Raw genomic sequence first — 22173 nt, 5'->3', positions numbered from 1 at the left:
GCATTTATCACCAAGGAAGGCTTTCTTATCTCTCCTTGCTATTCTTTGGAACTCTGCATTCAAATGGGAATATCTTTCCTTTTCTCCTTTGTCTTTGTCTTCTCTTTTTCTCATAGCTGTTTGTGAGGCCTCCTCTGACAACCATTTGCCTTTTTGCATTTCTTTTTCTTGGGGATGGTCTTGATCACTGCCTCCTATGCAATGTCACGAACCTCCATCCACAGCTCTTCAGGCACTCTGTCTATCAGATCCAATCCTTTGAATCTATTTCTCATTTCCACTGTATAGTCGTAATGGATTTGATTTAGATCATACCTGAATGGTCTAGCAGTTTTCCCTGCTTTCTTTAATTTAAGTCTGAATTTGGCAATAAGGAGTTCACGATCTGAGCCACAATCAGCTCCTGGTCTTGTTTTTGCTGACTGTATACAGCTTCTCCATCTTTGGCTGCAAACAGTATAATCAATCTGATTTTGGTATTGACCGTCTGGTGATGTCCATGTGTAGAGTCTTCTCTTGTGTTGTTGGAAGAGGGTGCTTGCTATGACCAGTGTGTTCTCTTGGCAAAACGCTATTAGTCTTTGCCCTGCTTCATTCCGTACTCCAAGGCCACAAATTTGCCTGTTACTTCAGGTATCTCTTGACTTCCTACTGTTGCATTCCAGTCCCCTATAATGAAAAGGACATCTTTTTTGGGTGTTAGTTCTAGAAGGTCTTGTAAGTCTTCATAGAACGATTCAACTTCAACTTCTTCAGCATTGCTGGTCAGGGCATAGTCTTGGATTACTGTGATATTGAATGGTTTGCCTTGTAAATGAACAGAGATCATTCTGTCATTTTTGTGATTGCATCCAAGTACTGCATTTTGGACTCTTTTGTTGACTATGATGGCTACTCCATTTCTCCCAAGGGATTCTTGCCCACGGTAGTAGATATAATGGTCCTCTGAGTTAAATTCACCCATTCCAGTCCATTTTAGTTAGCTGCTTCCTAGAATATCGACTTTCACTCTTGCCATCTCCCATTTGACCACTTCCAATTTGCCTTGATTCACGGATCTAACATTCCAGGTTCCTATGTAGTATTGCTCTTTACAGCATCAGACTTTACTTGCATCACCAGTCACATCCACAACTCCATATTTTTGCTTTGGCTCCATCTCTTCATTCTTTCTGTGGTTAGTTCTCCGCTGATCTCTAGTAGCATATTGGGCACCTACTGACCTGGGGAGTTCATCTTTCAGTGTCCTATCTTTTTGCCTTTTCATACTGTTCGTGGGGTTCTCAAGGCAAGAATGCTGAAGTGGTTTGCCATTCCTTTCTCCAGTGGACCACGTTTTGTCAGAACTCTCCACCATGACCAGTCCATCTTGGATGGCCCCACATGACATCGTTCATAGTTTCATTGCGTTAGACAGGCTGTGGTCCCTGTGATCAGATTGGTTAGTTTTCTTGGATTGTGGTTTTCAGTCTGTTTGCCCTCTGGTGGAGAAGGTCAAATGGCTTATGGGAGCTTCCTGATGGGAGAGACTGACTGAGGGGGAAAGGGTCTGGCTCCAATGGGTGGGGCCATGCTCAGTAAATCTTTAATCCAATTTTTTTGTTGATGGGCCGGGCTGTGTTCCCTCCCTGTTATTTGACCTGAGGCCAAACTATGGTGGAGGTAATGAAGATAATGGTGACCTCCTTCAAAAGGTCCCATGCACACACTGCTACCCTCAGTGCTGCCCACTCTGCAGTAGGCCACTGCTGACCCACGCTTCTGCCAGAGACACATGGGCACTCATGGGCAAGTCTGGGTCAGTCTCTCGTGGGGTCACTACTCCTTTCTCCTGGGTCCTGATGCGCACAAGGTTCTCTTTGTGCGCTCCCAGAGTCTGTTTCCCCAGCCCTGTGGAAGTTCTCTTGGCTCTATGGTGGGGTTAACGGCGACCTCCTCCAAGAGGGCATATGCCGTACCCAGGTCTGCTGCACCCAGAGCCCCTGCCCCTGCAGCAGGCCACTGCTGACCCGTACCCCCTCAGGAGACACCCCAAACAGTTCTGTCTCAGTCTCCGTGGGGTCTCTGGGTCCTAGTGCACACAAGGTTTGTTTGAGCCCTCTGAGCATCTCTAGTTGGCATGGGATTTGATTCTAATCACAGATCACCATAGTAAATATAATCATCATGAGAAAGTCCAAGATATTGATACTGCAAGAATTACCAAAATGAGCACAAAGCGAGCAAATGCTGTTAGAAAAATATGATGCCAATAGTCTTGCTCAATGCAGAGTTGCCACAAAACCTGTTGGGAAAAATCACAACATCTGTAAAATGCAATAAAGTGAAGCACAAGATACTGAGATGTGGCCACAGGACTTCTGCTTCTGGCCATGAAGATGAACTAGTTGCCCCACTGTTTTCTAGGACTAGAAAACCAGATAATAGAGAGTACAGACTGTCCCTTAGAGGATAGAAACTAATGAGGTGACCCCTATGATCACTCAGACCTTCTGCCCACAGGCTCTTTTCAGACCCTGGTACAGAAGGAACTCTAAGCAGAGAATAGTCTTCTTATCAAGTTGAAGGGCAGAGGGTAGTATTTAGGAGGCTGAGGCTGCCAGACTTTTCAGAACAGAGTACTGAAAAGAAGGAAGTTACACAGAAAAAGAGTTCCAGAAATGTGTGCAGAGATTCTTTGAAATCTTTGGCTGTTACTATGTGCAGAGATAAGACTCTGAGAGCCAGCAAAGATCAGCTATAGGTGCTGTAAGCAGAACAATTCCCAGCAGTGACATGGGGGTGGGAGATGTTGACACTCCAACCAACCAGAGTGAAGAGAACCCCTTGAAAAGATGGTGAAAGTATTGGACTTTAGTAGCAGGGCTAAACCAGCCATAGTTAAATTTGCAGACATGCCCTAATAAAGATAGCGACCTGAACTATCAATACCATAGCCACTAGCCACCAGCTCTTGAATCTTTGAAATGCAGCCAGTCTAAACTGAGATGTGCTTAAAACTGTAACTAAAATACAAACCAGATTTTGAAGGCTTTACTAGGAAAAAAAGAAAGAATGCAAATGATCTCATTAATAGTTTTTATATTGCTTACATGTTGAAATGATAACACTTGGGAAATAATGGGCTAAACAAAATGTATTATTAAAATTAAATTTTAAAAAAGAGAGATAGTCCAGTGGTCATTATGGAGCCAGAAATAAAAAGTATGCAGGAAGGAATATTTCAGAATCCCCATTTAGCTTTCTTACCAATAAAACCAATCCTCTGAACTACTTACTTTTTTCTTTTTCTTACATATTTCCAGTTATACATATTTTTAAGAAATTTTATTATTGAAATACAATTGTTTCACAGTGTTGTGTTAGTTTCTACTATATAACAAAGTAAATCAGTTATACATACACATATATCCCCTCCCTTGTGAGCCTCCTTCCCACCCATCTAGGTCATCTCTGAGCACTCAGCTGAGCTACCTGTGCTATAGAGCAGGTTGCCACTAGCTATCTATTTTACACACGGTACTGGAATATAGGATACTCCTCAGGTAGTGCTAGTGGTAAAGAACCTGCCTGTCAGTGCAAGAGACATAAGAGATGCAGCTTCGCTCCCTGGGTTGGGAAGATACCCTAGAGGAGGAAATGGCAACCCACTCCAGTATTCTTGCCTGAAGAATTCATGGACAGAGGAGCCTGAAAGGCCAGAGTCCACAGGGTTGTAAAGAGTCAGGTGAGACTGAAGGGACGCAGCAGGCACGCACCGTATACACATCAATGCTACTCTCCTGATTTGTCTCACCCTCCTTTCCCTGCCTATGTCTACGTGTCTGTTCTCTACTTCTGTATCTCTATTCCTGCTCTGCAAATGCATTCATCTGTACCATTTTTCTAGATTTCATCATGTGTCAGTGTACAACACTTCTAGTGCCTGATATATAATCCTGTCATGGTAAGTCCTCACATAATAAGTAATTATGTGTTGTTTAGGAGATATATTCTTAGAGTAGCAGCCTATGGAGGAAATGATTTAACCACTAAAAGCCTTTAAAAAAGAAATACCTCCTGAGAGATCAGAGAATGGATGAAAGATTAATGAACAGGTTACAGTTAGTAATAAATAGAAAAAAGGAAAATAAAAAGCAAGGTCCCACCAAAAAAGAGATAACCAGAAATACCAAAAACATGATTTTAATAAAATATTTTTACTTATATTTTCTATTTCCAAACATAAGGGAAAAACATCTTCCATGAATGGAACTCTTTAGGTAGTTCTGACCATCTGTTTCAGCTTATAACTGTCTTCTAGTTACAACTATATAAATATAAATAATATTTATTAACATTCACAGTTAACACAAACTTTCAGAAGTGTTTAAATGTAAAAGCAAGGAAGTGAGCGTGGGGAGAGGGGCTTGTCTAAGAAGCTACAGAAAACAACAGAAGCAATTCTTAACACCTAGTACGATTTCTGGAGAAGGCAATGGCACCCCACTCCAGTACTCTTGCCTGGAAAATCCCATGGACAGAGGACCCCTGTAGTCCATGGGATCGCTGAGTCGGACGACTGAGCAAATTCACTTTCACTTTTCACTTTCATTCCTTGGAGAAGGAAATGGCAACCCATTCCAGTGTTCTTGCCTGGAGAATCCCAGGGATGGGGCAGCCTGGGGGGCTGCAGTCCATGGGGTCACACAGAGTCGGACACGACTGAAGCGACTTAGCAGCAGCAGCAGCAGCAGTAGCAGCAGTATGATTTCACTTCTGCTGTGTATAAGCTGACTTTACACCAACAGAGAACACATGGCAAGTTACTGAGCACTTTGTGGCGGATGGAACAAAATAAGAATCTTATCAGCTTTGGTGACAGACATGGATTCATGATATGCCACAAACCTACCTTCCATAAGAGCAGCTGGTCTCTCCAAACCAAGCTAGATGTTTCTAAGGGCAGCCCCAGTTTTTCATGAATCATTAGAAAGTTCTTTTAAGTCCGGGGATACACAGTCTACCAAGATGCACATCAAGGCGAAAAGAGAGAGATGACAGTGATGTAGTAATTCTTTCCTGATCAAAGTGTTTGACACCTGAGAAAGAAGTGGGTTATTTGATCCAAAGTGACAAATATAAAATAGTCAAGCATTATAATTGAGTCTGCATTTTCTATGTGAATCCAAAATGGAAATATTTCACATGAAAGGCCAATAATCTGTGCAAAGATCTCTGAGGTAGAACCTTATTAAATTTTACATTCAGAGGATATGTGCAAGTTTTCCCTGAATATACTCCTCTCAAAGGTGTAAACAAAATTTATAAATATGGCAAAATCTCTAGAATTTTCAGTGGAGCTGGGGAGGTAATTTAGAGGCAGTTGATTGTCACACGGCAACAATGATCACATCTACTAATTCGTGGAATGGGGTCAACCTGTGGATAGGCATTTGTGTTCACATACATTAATTACATTCACACTGACAGAATCATATGTCACACACTTGAGCATGATCTCAATCTGAATACACGCTTTTTTACATGCTTTTTTATACACTTTTTAACATGCTTTTTTACACACTTAACAAGCAAGAAGATGAACATGGGTATTTACTCTCACCAGCATTCATATCCCCAACTAGACTTTAAAAATCCTTGAAGGCAGAATCATAAAATGCTCAAAGCTATTAGCCCTACAAATAGCTTTGAGCAAATATATTAGCTCTACAAATCTAATAAATGAAAAAAGAAAACACATCCAGTAAAAAGCCAAGCCAAGCAATACCTATAGCAACTCAGAACTTATTTGAACATATTTAGAATATTTAGTATATTCTCAGAACTGAGTTAATTGTTTTTCACTTTAAACCAAGTTTTCACTTTCATTTTGCAAGTTTGCATTTTCACGTTCATTAGTAATGTCCTTCATGACTATGTCACAAATCTTCTCTGCAAGAGCTTTTGGGAGATTTTTAGTCAATGTGCAATATGCATTTTTCTTCCCATGACTTTGATACCACTTGCGGAGCAGCTGGACCTTCTGTTCAGCTGTTTCATGGAGATTGTCATGCATGATATCATCTATTTTGGCTTCCTCCATACCATTCTTCCGAACAAATTCTTTAACTTCAGTTATTTTCATTTGTTCAGCAATACTAGGGATATATTTACCCAAGTCAACATCTAAAAAATAGAGAACAGTCTCTGAAAATTTGTTTTTCTAAACAAAATTCCCACTTTTGAAAAACCATAGTTATTTCTCTTCTTACTGTACTTAAGAATATGGGTAAGTCCTAGAGATCTAAAGAACCAACTGGGGAGAAATAAAAACAGAAACAATCTTGAGTTCTTATCCCAGCTCCTCCTATGTCCCCAGTAACTTGCTCTATACCCTGGGCAAGATACATAACATCTCTGAGTCTTCTTTTCTCATCTATATAATAAGAGGGCTGGAAAAGCTCATTTCTAACACCCTCATGGATCTGATGATCAATGATCCACAAGTCTAAAAGGCAGGCCAAGGGTTTATGACCCTTAAGTCAGTCATCTTATCACTGACTCACTGGAACTAGGATACACCAAGAGTAAGTACACAACTGAGCCTACAATTCAGATTACCTAGGAGTTTAGGCAGAGTTCTTCTATACTATACCCAACTGCTTGTGAAGGAAAACAAAGCTTTAAGAATATAGCATCTTATGTTACCTGACTTATTTTTAATAATGTGCATTAGTTATACATTTAAACACACTGCCTAATAAACCCTTGTTAGTGAGCAAGAAGAAACGCAGCCTCAAGGAATAGCAAGACCTCACAATGTGTCACTGAAATTCACAACATTATTTTAACTGCAAAATTAGCCTGTTACTCCCAAGGAAGCCATCTCTATCAAACAAAATGATAAAAATCTTACCTGTTAAATTCAGTTGCCTCACTTCCTGGGGAGAAAAAAACAAACAAACAAACAAAAAAACAACAACAGAGGGAAGGAGAGAGGAAAATAAAAATATATTTAGAATACTCTAAATGCAGTCTTCTAATTCTTCCTTAATACTCAAGGAAGTACACTTACTTGATGTATAAAATTAAACTAAATGACTAAGGAGGATTCTTTCACCATTCAAATTTTTATTCTAAAACATCCCAGCCTAACCAGAAACAAAGGGAATACTGGTTCATTTTTTAGAGAGGCAAGAAACCTAAGGGATTTGTGAAATGTGCTGAGATTATTCTTTGTACAGGCACATGAAAATAAACATAGTAAACATCATTCTAACATTTTCTTTACTGTAGCGATTTGAATTTTTGACACAAGAACATAGTTTAAGTTGAAATGATTTTGTACCATATTGATTTAAAGAACCCTAAATCCCACTGGCCCCAAATGAGAAAAATCAATATTCATCAGGTGAGCTGGTTACTTTCCCCAGTGTACCTTTGGCTGTTTTTTTTTTTTACTCCTTTGAGCACAGCTTGCAGGATCTCAGTTCCCTGACAGGGACTGAACCCAGGCTACGGCATTGAAAGCCACTAGGCCACCAGGGAACTCCTTTCTTTAGCGATGTGACGGGCTTTGATTCCATGTTAGAAAAAGATATGGTGACCGATAAGGTAACAAGTGACTGGAGAGAGCTCAGTTGTGCCCTTAGTGTGGGCTTTCAGAGTAATCTCTTTGCTTGGGCATGTTGAATCCATGCTCTGGTAAAGGATATCTCTCTCCATTTCTGTTCATGAATAATACCACCATGGAAACTTGGCCACATCCTTTTGTCAGCTCCCTTTGTGTAAGTGAGAACTTATTAATAAGAATTTATTTGTATGTTATTTGTATAGAAGTTTCTTATAAACTGGGCACCATATCTTAATTCATTTTTGATGCCCCTCTAATCCATGCACAGGCAAGCACCATAAAGGTTTGCTTTTTAAAAAGTAACAAGTAGGGGGACACATGTACACCCATGGCTGATTCAGGTCAATGTATGGCAAAAACCACCACAATACTGTAATTGGCCTCCAATTAAAATAAATTAATTAATTTTTAAAAGTAACAAGTAAAAAACTGAATGACTATTTTTTTAGGATAGCTGTGCACCTTTCAACACTTACATCATTTGAGGCTGCAGAGTTGCAATAACGATTCTTTTTATTTCTGCGTCGACTTGTCACCACTGAAAGATCCAAGAAATATCTATCAGACTCAGGTCTCAGCCTTGTAGGAAGCATGACAGAACAAAGTCTCATACTAAGAGAAGCATGAGAATAAAGGAGAAATTCATTCACTAAAATTTACAGCAACCAAGCACCAAAAGAGGCAGATTTGTCCTGATTTTGAAAATTCCATCCCATTGAGTCAAGTGGTACAGAGATATGCCACATCTTTCTTTAAAATTAAAAAAATTTTTTTTTTTCTATCTGGACCATTTTAAAAGTCTTTTATTGAGTTTGTTAAGGCTTCCCTGGTGGCTCAGATGGTAAAGAACCCGCCTGCATTGAGGGATACTGGGTTCGATCCCTGGGTCAGGAAGAGCCCCTGGAGAAGGGAATGGCAACCCACTCCAGTATTCTTGCCTGGAGAATTCCATGGACAGACGAGCCCGGTGAGCTACAGTCCATTAGGGTCAAACAGTTGGACACGACGGAGCAACCAATGCAAGCACTGAATTTGTTGCAGTATTGCTTCTGTTTAATGTTTGTTTGGTTTTCTGGCCATAAGGCATGTAGGATCTTAGCTCCCCAACCAGGGATTGAACCTACACCCCCAGCACCGGAAGGACCGTCAGGAATGTCCTACTATGCCACGTCTTAATGGAGCCATCCAGTTACCACACACTAGCCCGAAGCTGGCTTTTGACTTACTGGGTGGCCATAGCCACTCTGTCTCCCTGGCTTGAAGCAGGGCACAGGTTATAGCCACAGGTTATAAGCCATAGGTTATAGAAAGTTGACTTCAGTTTGCTTGTGAAGTGTCATTTAAAGCAGATTTAAAGTGTTTAAACATTGAGTTTATATTTTCAGCTAAACCTCTCAAGACAAGACAATTTTTTTATCTTCAACTGATCTGGAGAAACAGCGATTTGTTCCAACAGAAAGGAAAAATCGGATGTATCAGTGTTATCAAAAGTTGGCTCTGCCATGTGCTGTATGAATGATCTAATGGGAGTTTTCTAGAATAATTATTGTTGTTGCTTTAGTTGCTAAGTTGTGTCCGACTCTTTTGTGACCCCATGGACTGTAGCCCACCAGGCTCCTCTGTCTTTGGGGTTTCCCAGGCAAGAATACCGGAGCGGGTTGCCATTTCCTTCTCCAGGGAATCTCCCTGACCCAGGGATCAAACCCGTGTCTTCTGCATTGGCAAACAAATTCTTTACCACTGAGCCATCTGGGAAGCCCAGGGTAACTACGAGTATTCCAAATTTTGGTTTACCTGATGATTTTACTAAGTAACTCTTGCATAAAAGGTATGCCACAGTCTTTAAAGTAGATAAATAATCAAAAAACATGGGGTCTGGACAAGGGAGAAGAGGCACAGAGAGGGATGAATTTATCAAGTGTCTGCTGCAATCCCTTTGCTCTTGGAGTTCTCTTTATGCAGGGGATGATCTCAATGTAGAGTGAAGGACTACTTCCAATTCTTGGCCAACTTGGCTGCTGTGTAAATGAAAATACCCTTGCTCATGGGGAGGATGGGAATACCCAGTGCCCCAGAACAGTTGCTCAAAAACAGTAGCTGAAGGATAATATCATCTATTTTTATCAGCTCTCAGGGGTGCATTTATAAGTAGGAATTTAACTCTATGTAGAGTTGCTACCTGGTAGGAGCTTTCTTACAAGTAGAAGACAGAAGGGAATTCTTGTGAACAATGACTTCCCAAGTCACTTCAAACTGCCATTTGAATGAAGTAAGAGCTTACCTGTGTATATTATTAGAGCTATTGGGATGAGGATCAGGAGGGCCCATAAACTGTTTGTGTGAGATCTGGATCCTGTAGATAGGAACATTGTACATGGAATATGAAAGTACATTTCTTAAGATTATTAAAAAAAAAAAAGATGAAAACATAGAGTCAAAATGGATTGCTTTTTCTTCATATTTTACAGTGAGTTTGGGAGAAAGGAGAATATAATCATAAAAAGAAATAATAACCTTTGCATTTGGTGTTGCTAGTTGGTGTGCATTTCTCAATGATTCCATGTTCACACCTAGAAAAAAATACAGAAGGAATTCAAAAATTCTGATGGACTGATTCCTTGATCATTTTTAATAACATACTATAAAGCCAGGGACATTTTATCCATTTTTGCATCTCTGGCAAACACATTCCCTCAAATATTTCTAGATCAGCATTTTGTTGTTGTTGTACAGTCATTCAGCTGTGTCTGACTCTTTGCGACTCCATGCACTCCAGCACGCTAGGCTTCCCTGTCCTTCACCATCTCCCAATTGCTCAGACTCATGTCCATTGAGTCGGTGATGCCAACCAACCACCTAATCCTCTGTCATCCCTGTCTCCTCCTGCAGTCTTTCCCGGCATCAGGGTCTTTTGGAATGAGGTGGCACTTCACATCAGGTGGCCGAAGTACTGGAGCTTCAGCTTCAGCATCAGTCCTTCCAATGAATATTCAGGGCTGATTTCCTTTAGGATTGACTGGTTGGATCTCCTTGCTGTCTAAGGGGCTCTCAAGAGTCTTCTCCAATACCACAGTTCGAAAGCATCTATTTTTTGGCACTCAGCCTTCTTTATGGTCCAACTCTCACATCCATACATAAGTAATGGAAAAACCATAGCTTTGACTATATGGTCCTTTATCAGTAAAGTAATGTCTCTGTTTTTTAATACACTGTCTAGGTTTGTCATAGCTTTTTTCCCAAGGAGCAAGCGTCTTTTAATTTCATGGCTGCAGTCATCATCCACAGTGATTTTTGAAGTCCGAGAAAATAAAGTCTGTCACTGTTTCCATTTCCCCCCATCTATTTGCCATGAAGTGATAGGACCAGATTGGAGAAGGAAATGGCAACCCACTCCAGTATTCTTGCCTGGAGAATCCCATGGACAGAGAAGCCTGGTGGGCTGCCGTCCATAGGGTCGCTCAGACATGACTGAGCAACTAAACACACGTGCCTAATGGGATCGGATGACACGAGCTTAGTGTTTTTTTAGCATCTACTAGGTGCAAATTCATGACATAATTTGGGTGTTTGGATGAAAAATATCCTAAAGAATGACTATGGGTTAAAAATACCTTGAGGTTAAAAAAAAAAGGCATTAAAATATCAACATGTGAGAAAAAAGATGGAATAGACATAAAAATAAAGTTTAATTAGCTAATAAACTTAAAATCATAAATTGCCCAAAGCAATTTCGAAACAGTCATGGAGCAATTAAATGGTCAGACAATAGCCCACTGCCCAGGCTGCTGCTTATGGAGTCTACGTAGCTAGGCCCTAAAGGCCTCCTCTTTTATATCAAATAGTGATTAGGGCACTCAAGAAGTCCCTGTAGGATTTTCTTCAGACAGCCAAATACTGACAAATTGTCTGAATTATAACCTGGTTCTGCCCATTCCCTAACAAAGTGAGCTTGGACAAATTTTTACAGCACATACTACCCAATCTGATTGTCACAGAAATGATGTGGATAAGACAAGTGAGTATTATTTGCATCCACATTCAAAAAACTAAGACCATGGCATCCAGTCCCATCACTTCATGGCAAATAGATGGGGGAAAAAATGGAAAGCAACAGACTTTATTTCCTTGGGCCCCAAAATCACTGTGGATGGTGACTGCAGCCATGAAATTACAAGACACTTGCTCCTTGGAAGAAAAGCTATGACAAACCTAGACAATGTATTAAGAAGCAGAGACAATACTTTGCTGACAAAGGACCATATAGTCAAAGCTATGGTTTTTCCATTAGTTATGTATGGATGTGAGAGTTGGACCATAAAGAAGGATGAGTGCCGAAGAATTAATGCTTTTGAGCTCTGGTGCTGGATAAGCCTCTTGAGAGTCCCTTGGACAGCAAGGAGATCAAACCAGTCAATCCTAAAGGAAATCAACCCTGAATATTCATTGGAAGGACTGATACTGAAAATGAAGCTCCAATAGTTTGGCCACCTGATACAAACAGCCAACTCATTGGAAAGGACCCTGATGCTGGGAAAGAATGAGGGCAGGAGGAGAAAAGGGTGACAGAGGATGAGATGGTTAGAATGGACATGAGTTTGAACAAACTCTGGGAGATAGTAAAGGACAGGGAAGCCTGGCATGCTGCAGTCCATGGGGTCGCAAACAGTCGACACGACTTACCAAATGAACAACAACAAAATGAGTAAGGAAACCAAAGTGCAGAGAGCTTAAGTGATCTTTCAAAATCACCCGATTAATTGGAAGAAAAGGGAAACCTACAATCAGGTGTCCTATCTTCAGGTTAAAATCAAGCACTTTAGCATGAAAGACAGGTCCTTCATGATCTGACCTGGTTCCTTCTCAGTCTTTCCTAAACTCCAGCCAGGTCCTTTGTTCTCCAGAGCTTCCTTTTGCCTGTTGCAGTTGCTGTTCCCCTGCCTGAAATGTCCTTTCTATCTGTTTACACCTTTTTTCAAGACTCTAGCCATGTGTCATATCTTTACCCATCCCCCAGAGTTGAAAGGTTTTCCTATATAACTCAAAATCTGGAAGACAAGTCTTACCATATGGTCTGGACATAATAACCATCATCTTCCTTGATACTCTCTGCCTCTAGCCTTAGATCTTCAAGACCAGGCATGTGTCTGCATACATCAATGGCTTGAGCGGCCAGCACAGAATCAAGCACGCAGGAAGTGTTCAATAAATGTTTAGACACAGGATGTTTGGGTGAAAAAATGGTTGTTTAGTTTCTTGGAGTCAAAGCAAGATTAAAACCCAGATTCTTCACTCTCAGCCATTGTTGCTTCCCTTTCAGGAAATCATTTTCTCTCAAGATATATCTACTGTTTTAACCAGAGAAAGAGTAAAACTTACGTGGTGCAAGGGTTACAGTGTTCGCATGGAGAACTGTTACAAAAAAAGTTCGATTTGCATCTGCACTTGGTATTCCGGGTCCGAGTACAGTTTTGTTCCACTTCTAGCCCTAGAACACCAATTTGATGAATGAATAATGAAAAGGATGGGCAAGAGCAGCGTGGGTTTTTGAGATCCAGCGCTGACATCAGCAGTCAGACCATCAAACCTTTAGTAACATAACTAGCGTTTAAATGCCAAATAGATAACCCCAGGTTGAAAGAGCTGAAATCATCTAGCAATGTTTTAAGCAGAGAGACAATCCAGCAACCTAGACAATCCCACCTGTACTTAAAATGGCTCCCCTGTTCTTGTCTAGAGCCTGGCTACTCAAAGTGTGGCTTACAGATCAGCAACATCAGCCTCACCCAGGAGCTTGTTAGAAATGCAGAGTGTCAGGCCCTGCCCCAGACCTATTCAATCAGACCAATGCCAAAACCCTCACTTAGAGATTCTGATTTAATTGCTCTGAGATGGGACCTGAGTGAGAGAGTGAGTGAAAGTCACTCAGTGGTGTCCAACTCTTTGTGACCCCATGGACTATAGTCTGCCAGGCTCCTTTGTCCAAGGAATTCTCCAGGCAACAATACTGTAGTGGGTAACCATTCTTTTCTCCAGGGAATATTCTTGGCCCAGGGATCAAAGCGGAGTCTCCTGCATTGCAGGCAAATTCCTTACCATCTGAGCCACTAGGAAACCCTTGAAATTGGACCTAAATGTTGGCAATTTTCATAGCTTACTGTTTGATTCTACTATATAGTCAGGGTTGAGAAACATTGCTTTAGAGCCTGCACAGGGACAAGAAAAGCTTTCTGTCCAGAGAGTTCTTGATGTTCTTCTTAACAAAACTGGGAGTACTTCTGCTTTATTTTAATCTGAACCCTCAAGATAGACTGGAATATCCATGAAAATTCAGGTCTTCAACAGTAATTATCAGGACAAGCCAGATCCTCAGAGAAAGGAGGAGCAGTCCACCCACCTCTTGACTTTCTTTGTCCTTCTATCTGCAGGCTTCTGAGATCTTTTTGGCTAAGAACAAAAGCCATTTTACAAGCATAAATCAAGACAGGAAAAAAAGTCCCTTCAATTCTGGTTAGAGCTGATGGGTCCTGTTCACCATGCTTGCATTTAGTCATTCTCTTACATCTGGAAGAACTGCCTCGACTTGACCCATAAATGTCTAGACCAGTCATTCCCTCAGTACTGATCCTGCTTCATCCCCATCAGCCGCACCCTCTCCCTCCTGTATGCTGACGTAGCACCAGCGTAGGTCCCAGTTTCTGACTGTCTTATACATGGTGCTACATGCAATGCCATGATTTGTCCCTTTTGAATGTTTCTTTAAGGCACTTACCATGTTCTTCATCACAGACACTACACCTTATGCATTTGTCAGAATGATGGCTCTTGTCTGTGTACTCGTTCCCCTCTGAGCAGAGCACACATTCTGGCATATCTCCGTCGCGTTTGCAATCACCATTTTTACGTTTGCCTGCCCATGGGGAGAAAATGGAGCAAGTGTTTAAACACAGGTGGTCATGCAACAGCAAGTGAAATCTGCAGGGATGATAATAAAACACTGCTGAAACAGGAGTGGAAGGGCTAAGCTAATGAAATATAAATATAGTAGTGGAGAAGGCTGTTGAAAAATCATTATCAAGAGACAGAATTTCTCCCAAGACAAAAGCTAAAAGAGTTACTGAGAGCCAGAGATCAAATTGCCATCATCCGCTGGATCATGGAAAAAGCAAGAGAGTTCCAGAAAAACATCTATTTCTGCTTTATTGACTATGCCAAAGCCTTTGACTGTGTGGATCACAATAAACTATGGAAAATTCTGAAAGAGATGGGAATACCAGACCACCTGACCTGCCTCTTGAGAAACCTATATGCAGGTCAAGAAGCAACAGTTGGAACTGGACATGGAACAACAGACTGGTTCCAAATAGGAAAAGGAGTATGTCAAGGCTGTATATTGTCACTCTGCTAATTTAACTTCTATGCAGAGTACATCATGAGAAATGCTGGGCTGGAAGCAGCAAAGCTGGAATCAAGATTGCTGGGAGAAATATCAATAACCTCAGATATGCAGATGATACCACTCTTATGGCAGAAAGTGAAGAGGAACTAAAAAGCCTCTTGATGAAAGTGAAAGAGAAGAGCGAAAAAGTTGGCTTAAAGCTCAACATTCAGAAAAGGAAGATCATGGCATCTGGTCCCATCACTTCATGGCAAATAGATGGGGAAACAGTGGAGACAGTGTCAGACTTTATTTTTGGGGGCTCCAAAATCACTGCAGATGGTGACTGCAGCCATGAAATTAAGACGCTTACTCCTTGGAAAGAAAGTTATGACCAACCTAGATAGCATATTCAAAAGCAGAGACATTACTTTGCCAACAAAGGTCTGTCTAGTCAAGGCTATGGTTTTTCCTGTGGTCATGTATGGATGTGAGTGTTGGACTGTGAAGAAGGCTGAGCGCCGAAGAATTGCTGCTTTTGAACTGTGGTGTTGGAGAAGACTCTTGAGAGTCCCTTGGACTGCAAGGAGATCCAACCAGTCCATCCTAAAGATCAGTCCTGGGTGTTCACTGGAAGGACTGATGTTAAAGCTGAAACTCCAGTACTTTGGCCACCTCATGTGAAGAGTTGACTCATTGGAAAGACTCTGATGCTGGGAGGGATGGGGGGCAAGAGGAGAAGGGGACGACCGAGGATGAGATGGCTGGATGGCATCACCGACTCGATGGACGTGAGTTTGGGTAAACTCCGGGAGTTGGTGATGGACAGGGAGGCCTGGTGTGCTGAGATTCATGGGGTCACAAAGAGTCGGACATGACTGAGCAACTGAATTGAACTGAACTGAACTGATGCCTACTTCATTTTAAAAAAACATGGATTGATTGATTGACTGACTTTTGGCTGTGCTGGATCTTTGCTGCTGCACGCAGGCTTTCCCTGGCTGCAGCGAGGAGGTGCTGCTCTCGAGCTGTGGCAAGCAGGCCTCTCACGGCGGTGGCTTCTCCCATGGTGGTGCACAGGCTCTAGGGCAGTCAGGCTTCAGTAGTGGTGGCACAGGGCCTTAGCTGCCCAACAGCATGCGGAATCTTCCTGGACCAGGGATTGAACTCACGTTCCTTGCACTGGCAGGCAGATTTCTAACCACTGGCCCACCAGGGAAGTTCCTATGCCTACTTCTATAGGATGATTAGCAATAGGAACATATGAAAAAGAGGTCAGAATGACCAGAAGCACTGGAAGAGATGCCTTTACCAGCTTTGGGGGAGGAGGGAAGAAGGTTGCTAAGTATATATTCATATTAAGAGATGACTGCCACTAGCCACTGAGATGACCCAGTTCTTGCTCTGACTTCTCATTTCACTTTCCAAAGTCCACAAATCCTGGTAAGAATAGTATTGTTTAAGGAAAAGAACATGTGAAGTTCTAAAGACTCTGGCTACATTTTTAACAATAATATCAATAATATCTTTAACAAGCTGCTTAATCTCTCTGAGCCGAATTTCTTCATGCATGTGATGGAGATAATCACACTTCATTTGCACAGCTAAAAGAACTGCAAGGGGCCTGCCCAGTAAGTGCTCACAGTTTCCTTTTCACTCCTCTTTCTTTCTATTCCTTTGCCACTAAGTGACAGAGTATGTTATGATGTGTAGGCATGAACTTTATTACCAGGCTTGCTATCTTAATACACCAAATTGTAAATCATATTCATGTTTGCTTTCCTTTACTTTAAAGATAAAATGAATCATTGGATTGCTATTAGTAAGTATTATACAACAATGGCCTTCCCTGATAGCTTGGTTGGTAAAGAATCTGCCTGCAATGCAGGAGACCCTGGTTCAATTCCTGGGTTGGGAAGATTCCCTGGAGAACAGAAAGGCTATCCACTCCAGTATTCTGGCCTGGAGAATTCCATGGACTGTATAGTCCATGGGGTTGCAAAGAGTCGGACATGACTGAGAGACTTTCACTTTCTTTTCCATACAACACTGTCTTCTGGAAAATTCATTTCCTTAAGAAGTGTTTATTAATACCTATTGTGTACCAGGCACTTTCTAGGAGCTGGAGATACCCTTGGAAGACAAGTCATTGGTCTCCAAAGACTTCACATTTTCAAAGTAGAAGCAGGCCATGCACAAACAAACACAGGATGGCAAGTGGTGGTAATTGCTGTGGGGGAAGCTAAGTTACAGCAAAGGAACAGAGAAAGAAGAGAAAATATAAAGGGAACAGCAAGGGAACAGAGAAAGATGAAAGAGAAAATATAAAGGGAAGTTTAAGAGAAAAGCCTAAGTAGAGACTGAACTTGTTATAACTAAATAAAAAGAATAGGCAAAATCTAATCTGCCCTCCTCGTATGAACAGCAAACATAATTTATTCTGTTTTTCTCAGGTATATGACTTTCTTAATAATTTCATAACATTATTTTTTGTCTTTTCCTTAGTTTTTAAAAAAATTTATTATTGGAGTATAATTGCTTTACAATGTTGTGTTAGTTTCTTCTGTACAACAAAGCAATTCAGCTTTATGTATACATAAGAATCCGCCTGCCAGTGCAGGAGATGGAAGAGACACAGGTTCAATCCCTGGCTCAGGAAGATCCCCTGGAGGAAAAAACGGCAACCCACTCCAGTATTATTGCCTGGAGAATCCCATGGACATAAGAGCCTGGTGGGGTACTCCATGGGGTTGCAAAGAGTGGGACACCACTGAGCGACTTTCACTCACTCTCTCACTCAGGTCCCATCTCAGAGCAATTAAATCAGAATTTCTAAGTGAGGGTTTTGGCATTGGTCTGATTGAGTAGGTCTGGGGCAGGGCCTGACACTCTGCATTTCTAACAAACTCCTGGCTAATGCAGATTTTGCTGGCTTATAAACCATACTTGGAGTAGACAGGCTTTAGATGAGAACAGGGGAACCATTTTAAGTAAAGGTGGGATTGTCCTGGTTGCTGGCTTATCTGTCTACTTAAAATTCCACTAGGTGATCTCAGCTCTTTCAACTTAGGGCCCAGAACCAGGGTGTATATATGACAATGCTACTCTAATTTATAACATTTCAGATAATTAGTTTACATGACTGTTCAGAAAATATTCTCATTTTGGATTCCATGGCAGCAACAACAAAAGATTAATGGATTAGTATACAGAGAAAGTGAGAGAAGGAACATTTGAGATTTATGTTAAATTTTAAAAGAAAATTCCTCAGTTAGTAGCTCATTGTCCTTCATGAGAAATATGTTAGAAGACCATTACAAATTCTCAGTTTCACTTATTCCAGTATAGCGTGTAGTTCCATCCAGAAGAATGCAGGTAAAATGTATATGAACTCATCGGATCCATTCAAATGAACCACCCATTCAAATGTATATGAAGCTGTTATAATTCTTACAGTGGTAACAATAAATGATAATATTAACACTTACTGAGCCAAGCACTCTGCTACACACTATTAACACATTATTGTTCACAATAATCACAAAAGGTCAGAACTATTACTACTTCCATTTCACAGTTAAAGAACCAGACTCAAAGAAATCAAGTATCTTGCCCAAGGACATGAAGCTTGTAAATAGCTAGGAGGACCAATCATCCCTGTTTGCCCAGGATATGAGACTTTTAGTGCTAAAATTGGGGAAGTCTCGGGCAAACCAGAATACGGTGGTCATCCTGTAAGTGTCAGATGGAGGATCTGAAAGCAGCGTCTGATGCCAGAACTTAAACTATGAAACACAATTCAATATCTGCTTGGTAAAGATTTCAGCTATCATATCACAAACTATTAATACAACAAAACTTTTCAGGGGCTCTGATAAAACAGGTCAGGGGCTCTGGCCTATTTCTCTGCCTTCGTCTCACAGTCCCAGTGGCTTCTCTGCTGCACCGGAGAATGTGTGTACCAGAGCATGATTCTTCACTTGCTCCCCCTTTCCTTTTTAACAGGGCCCCGTAATTCTCTCTCAGAAGTCAGTATGCCTTCCTGGGATCGCTTTGCTGGGGAGCTATTTACTTGGTATGCCCACTATGGTGCCAAAAACCTAACTGCAAATGGTGATTACTACACAGTTTAACACATTATAATGTCTTTACATTTTTCTTAATTTAGAACTTTGTAAAAGATCAGTCAATGTTGCAGAGATCCCTGATTCACCTAATATCCATTTTTCCTTCTCTCATAAGAATAGAATATTTACTAGGAGACATGGCTGCCCTGAGTCAAGACTACATCTCCCAGCATCCTTTGCATGGGTATGTAATTAAATTCTGGCCAATGGGATATTAGCAAAGTGTCCAGTAATATCTTCCAGGATGTTTCCTGAAGAGAGCTGGTATGCACTTTAAAGTTTAATCTGCCCTATTCGCATGAACAGCAAAAATTATGTATACTATCTTTCCTAGGAACATGACTTTCTTAATAATTTCTTTTCACAGCATTCCTTTTGATACAACAAAATACTACTCAATACATAAACAAGTCATGAAGTTTAAACATACACAATACTTTAGTAAACAAAGGCAATGATATGTCAATATAAAATATAAACAAATCGTGGAAACTCAGAACCAAATTTAAATACAGGGCATCAGGGTTCTATATCATTGCAGCAGTATGTTTAAGAAAACCAGCTCAAAGTACAACTTTAATTGCTTGCCAGTAGAATAATACTGCTTTCTAAATGGACTGACCTCTTTAATTAATTACCTTGCAGAATGCCTATGGCATGACAGAGACATAATATCACAAGTTCTTTCTTTCTTCTAATGTATAAAACCTAAATTTATCAAAATATTTAAAAAGGAGTTGTTTTCTTGAAAATAATATTTTAAAATATATTTGTTCCTGAGTATACTACTACATATGCTCACTGTATAAATTTTAGGAAAGTGTAAAAAGCATCTATATATCAACCACTCTGAGATATTATTTTGGTGCATTCCTACACATATAAATACACATATATACATGTGAGCATATGTATGCATACATACGTATGTGTATATGTATGTGTGTGTGTGTATATATATATATAAACATATATATATGCAGTGTATGCAGTGTACCATAGAATCCTTCTTATTGAATATGGTGATGTGATAAGGACTTTTTTGATTAAAAAAATGTCAATTCACATAGGGGATCACAGAAAAATTACTATACATAATTCAGTTTATAAAGTATAACTGTACAATTATTTGCCACTCTTGTGATATAAAAACAAGTTATTAGAATTCCAGCTTCTTTCTCACTTAAGTCACATCCAAAATGTATCACTCACAATTTTTTTTTCTTTTTCCTTCTTCCTTTCTTTTTGATGGAAAGAAAAGTTAAAGACTTCAATAATCTGTATGAAAGGCTTTCATAGTTTCATTATTTTTCCCATGTATTTTGCCTCCACCTAATTCATTAATAATTTTTTTAATAACTCGACTTTACTGAAATTCTCCAAAGAATTAAAAATAATTTTAATAGAAATTAAATGTTTTTTCTGTGTATTTGTTTACTGATTTATGTAATGTTAAATTATATATTACCATCGCAAAAATTTTTGGAAGCAATTTGGATATTGATAAGCTTAAATTTTTTTTCAAAAAGGAATAGAAGTGGGAAGATGTTTAGTACATATTGGACACCATCCAGGAGGTTTTAGAGATGGAGCAGAGAGAATCAGTTAATCCGGCCAGCAGATCAGTTAGAAATCTCTTAAGGAAATTTATATACATTGAGGTTTATATCAAGAATATATCAGAAAACATGATTTTGATTGATACATAGTATTCCAGACTTTGAATACTTTGAAATTTACTTAATCTCACATCACTGGATATCACAGTGAAATGTTATGCATATATTTCTTTTATTTTTTTACTATTTTCTTAAGACATTTTTCTACAAATCTATTATAGTATCAGTAGATTTTCAATTTTTTGACCCACATATCCGAATTTTTCTTAAAATGTTTTAACAATTGACATTCCAAAAGTGACATAGGAGAGTTTGCTTACCTCATAAGCAAACTCACTAAGACTGAGATCACTTTGAAAATGAAAATAAAACAAAGCAAAACAAAAAAAGCAAGCCAACAAAAGTCCTTAACAGCTTGATATGCAAACCATATTATCTTTATTTTAATTTGCATTTTAGGGTTTAAAAATATGAGTAAAGATCTCAATTCATAAGACAAATAGATGGTGTTTGTGAGTGAGCATGAAGTCGCTCAGTCATGTCTAACTCTTTGCGACCCCATGGACTGTAGTCTACCAGGCTTCTCTGTCCATGGGATTTTCCAGGGAAGAGTACTGGAGTAGGGTGCCACTGCCTTCTCCTCTCCAGGGGATCTTTCCAACACAGGGATCAAACCCAGGTATCCCACAATGCAGGCGGATTCTTTACCAGCAGATTACAAAAAGCCAGGAAGCCATTCTTTATTCTCATTTGGAGAAGACTAAATATAAACAGGCTTAAATATAAATGGGTTGGATTATGACAGATTTTCCATAACGGTTGTTAAAACCTGGAGAGAAGGCCAAGTAAGACTGTTAGAATCTTTTCATAAACAGGACCCACATCTGTTTAGCAGCTTAAGTACTGGAGGCCTGGAAAGCCAAACATGAAACCTACTACCATCTTTTACAGTTCTATCAATCTACTATATATGCCCATGTGCTGTTTTCCTTTATCTTCCTGTCTTCCTTCATGATGCAGCTGGGAAATGCTTATCTGTATAACATAGTAGTCAACTCTACTCCGTGTTGATAATAAAAGTCTGCACAATTGCATTTTGCTTAGCCTTTAATTGGCTAGTGTTCAGAGCAGTTCCGTTTTGAAATTGGTTTTCAATACTGATTTTAAAAAATGGTTGGTTTTTATCCGTTGCTTTTCTAGCTCATCTAGTTATTCAGTTGCAAAATGCAAATGTATTTTTCAGGCTTCAGTGCTAGGACAAACATTTTTCTTAGAGACTTTCTGGTTGAAGGGAAGTGTTGAGACATCTCTTAAGGGCAGAAGTTTCTTGCTTTTAGAGCTCCACAATTATTATGATACATTCTAACCAGTTCTGATGTGGTAAGTTTTAATATCTACAAACTAGTCTCTTTTGGCTATTGAAAAATGGAGCTAAAC

At 40.0% G+C, this 22173-nt stretch overlaps 1 protein-coding gene across 2 annotated transcripts in view; it reads right to left on the bottom strand.

Moving 5' to 3' along the window:
- Positions 1-4172: 4172 nt before the first annotated feature.
- FAS (Fas cell surface death receptor) overlaps positions 4173-22173 on the bottom strand; it is a 32413-nt gene continuing 14412 nt past the window's right edge. Inside the window, exons 3-10 of one of the 2 annotated variants that reach the window (XR_005723528.1) lie at positions 14385-14522; positions 12992-13100; positions 10130-10185; positions 9897-9968; positions 8092-8153; positions 6899-6923; positions 5543-6168; positions 4173-5506 (exon numbers count right to left, since the gene is read on the bottom strand). Coding sequence is in view for 1 of the 2 variants with exons in the window: in XM_040254710.1 (XP_040110644.1) it covers positions 5849-6168; positions 6899-6923; positions 8092-8153; positions 9897-9968; positions 10130-10185; positions 12992-13100; positions 14385-14522 (782 nt within the window). In the remaining variant the exon portion in view is untranslated. Of the gene's footprint in view, positions 6169-6898; positions 6924-8091; positions 8154-9896; positions 9969-10129; positions 10186-12991; positions 13101-14384; positions 14523-22173 lie in introns of both variants that reach the window. The other variant, XM_040254710.1, reaches the window with a different exon arrangement.

This window comes from Oryx dammah, unplaced genomic scaffold, assembly GCF_014754425.2.
Source record: "Oryx dammah isolate SB20612 unplaced genomic scaffold, SCBI_Odam_1.1 HiC_scaffold_14, whole genome shotgun sequence".
Classification (NCBI taxonomy): domain Eukaryota; kingdom Metazoa; phylum Chordata; class Mammalia; order Artiodactyla; family Bovidae; genus Oryx; species Oryx dammah.
This window is presented reverse-complemented; position numbering and strand designations above follow the sequence as displayed.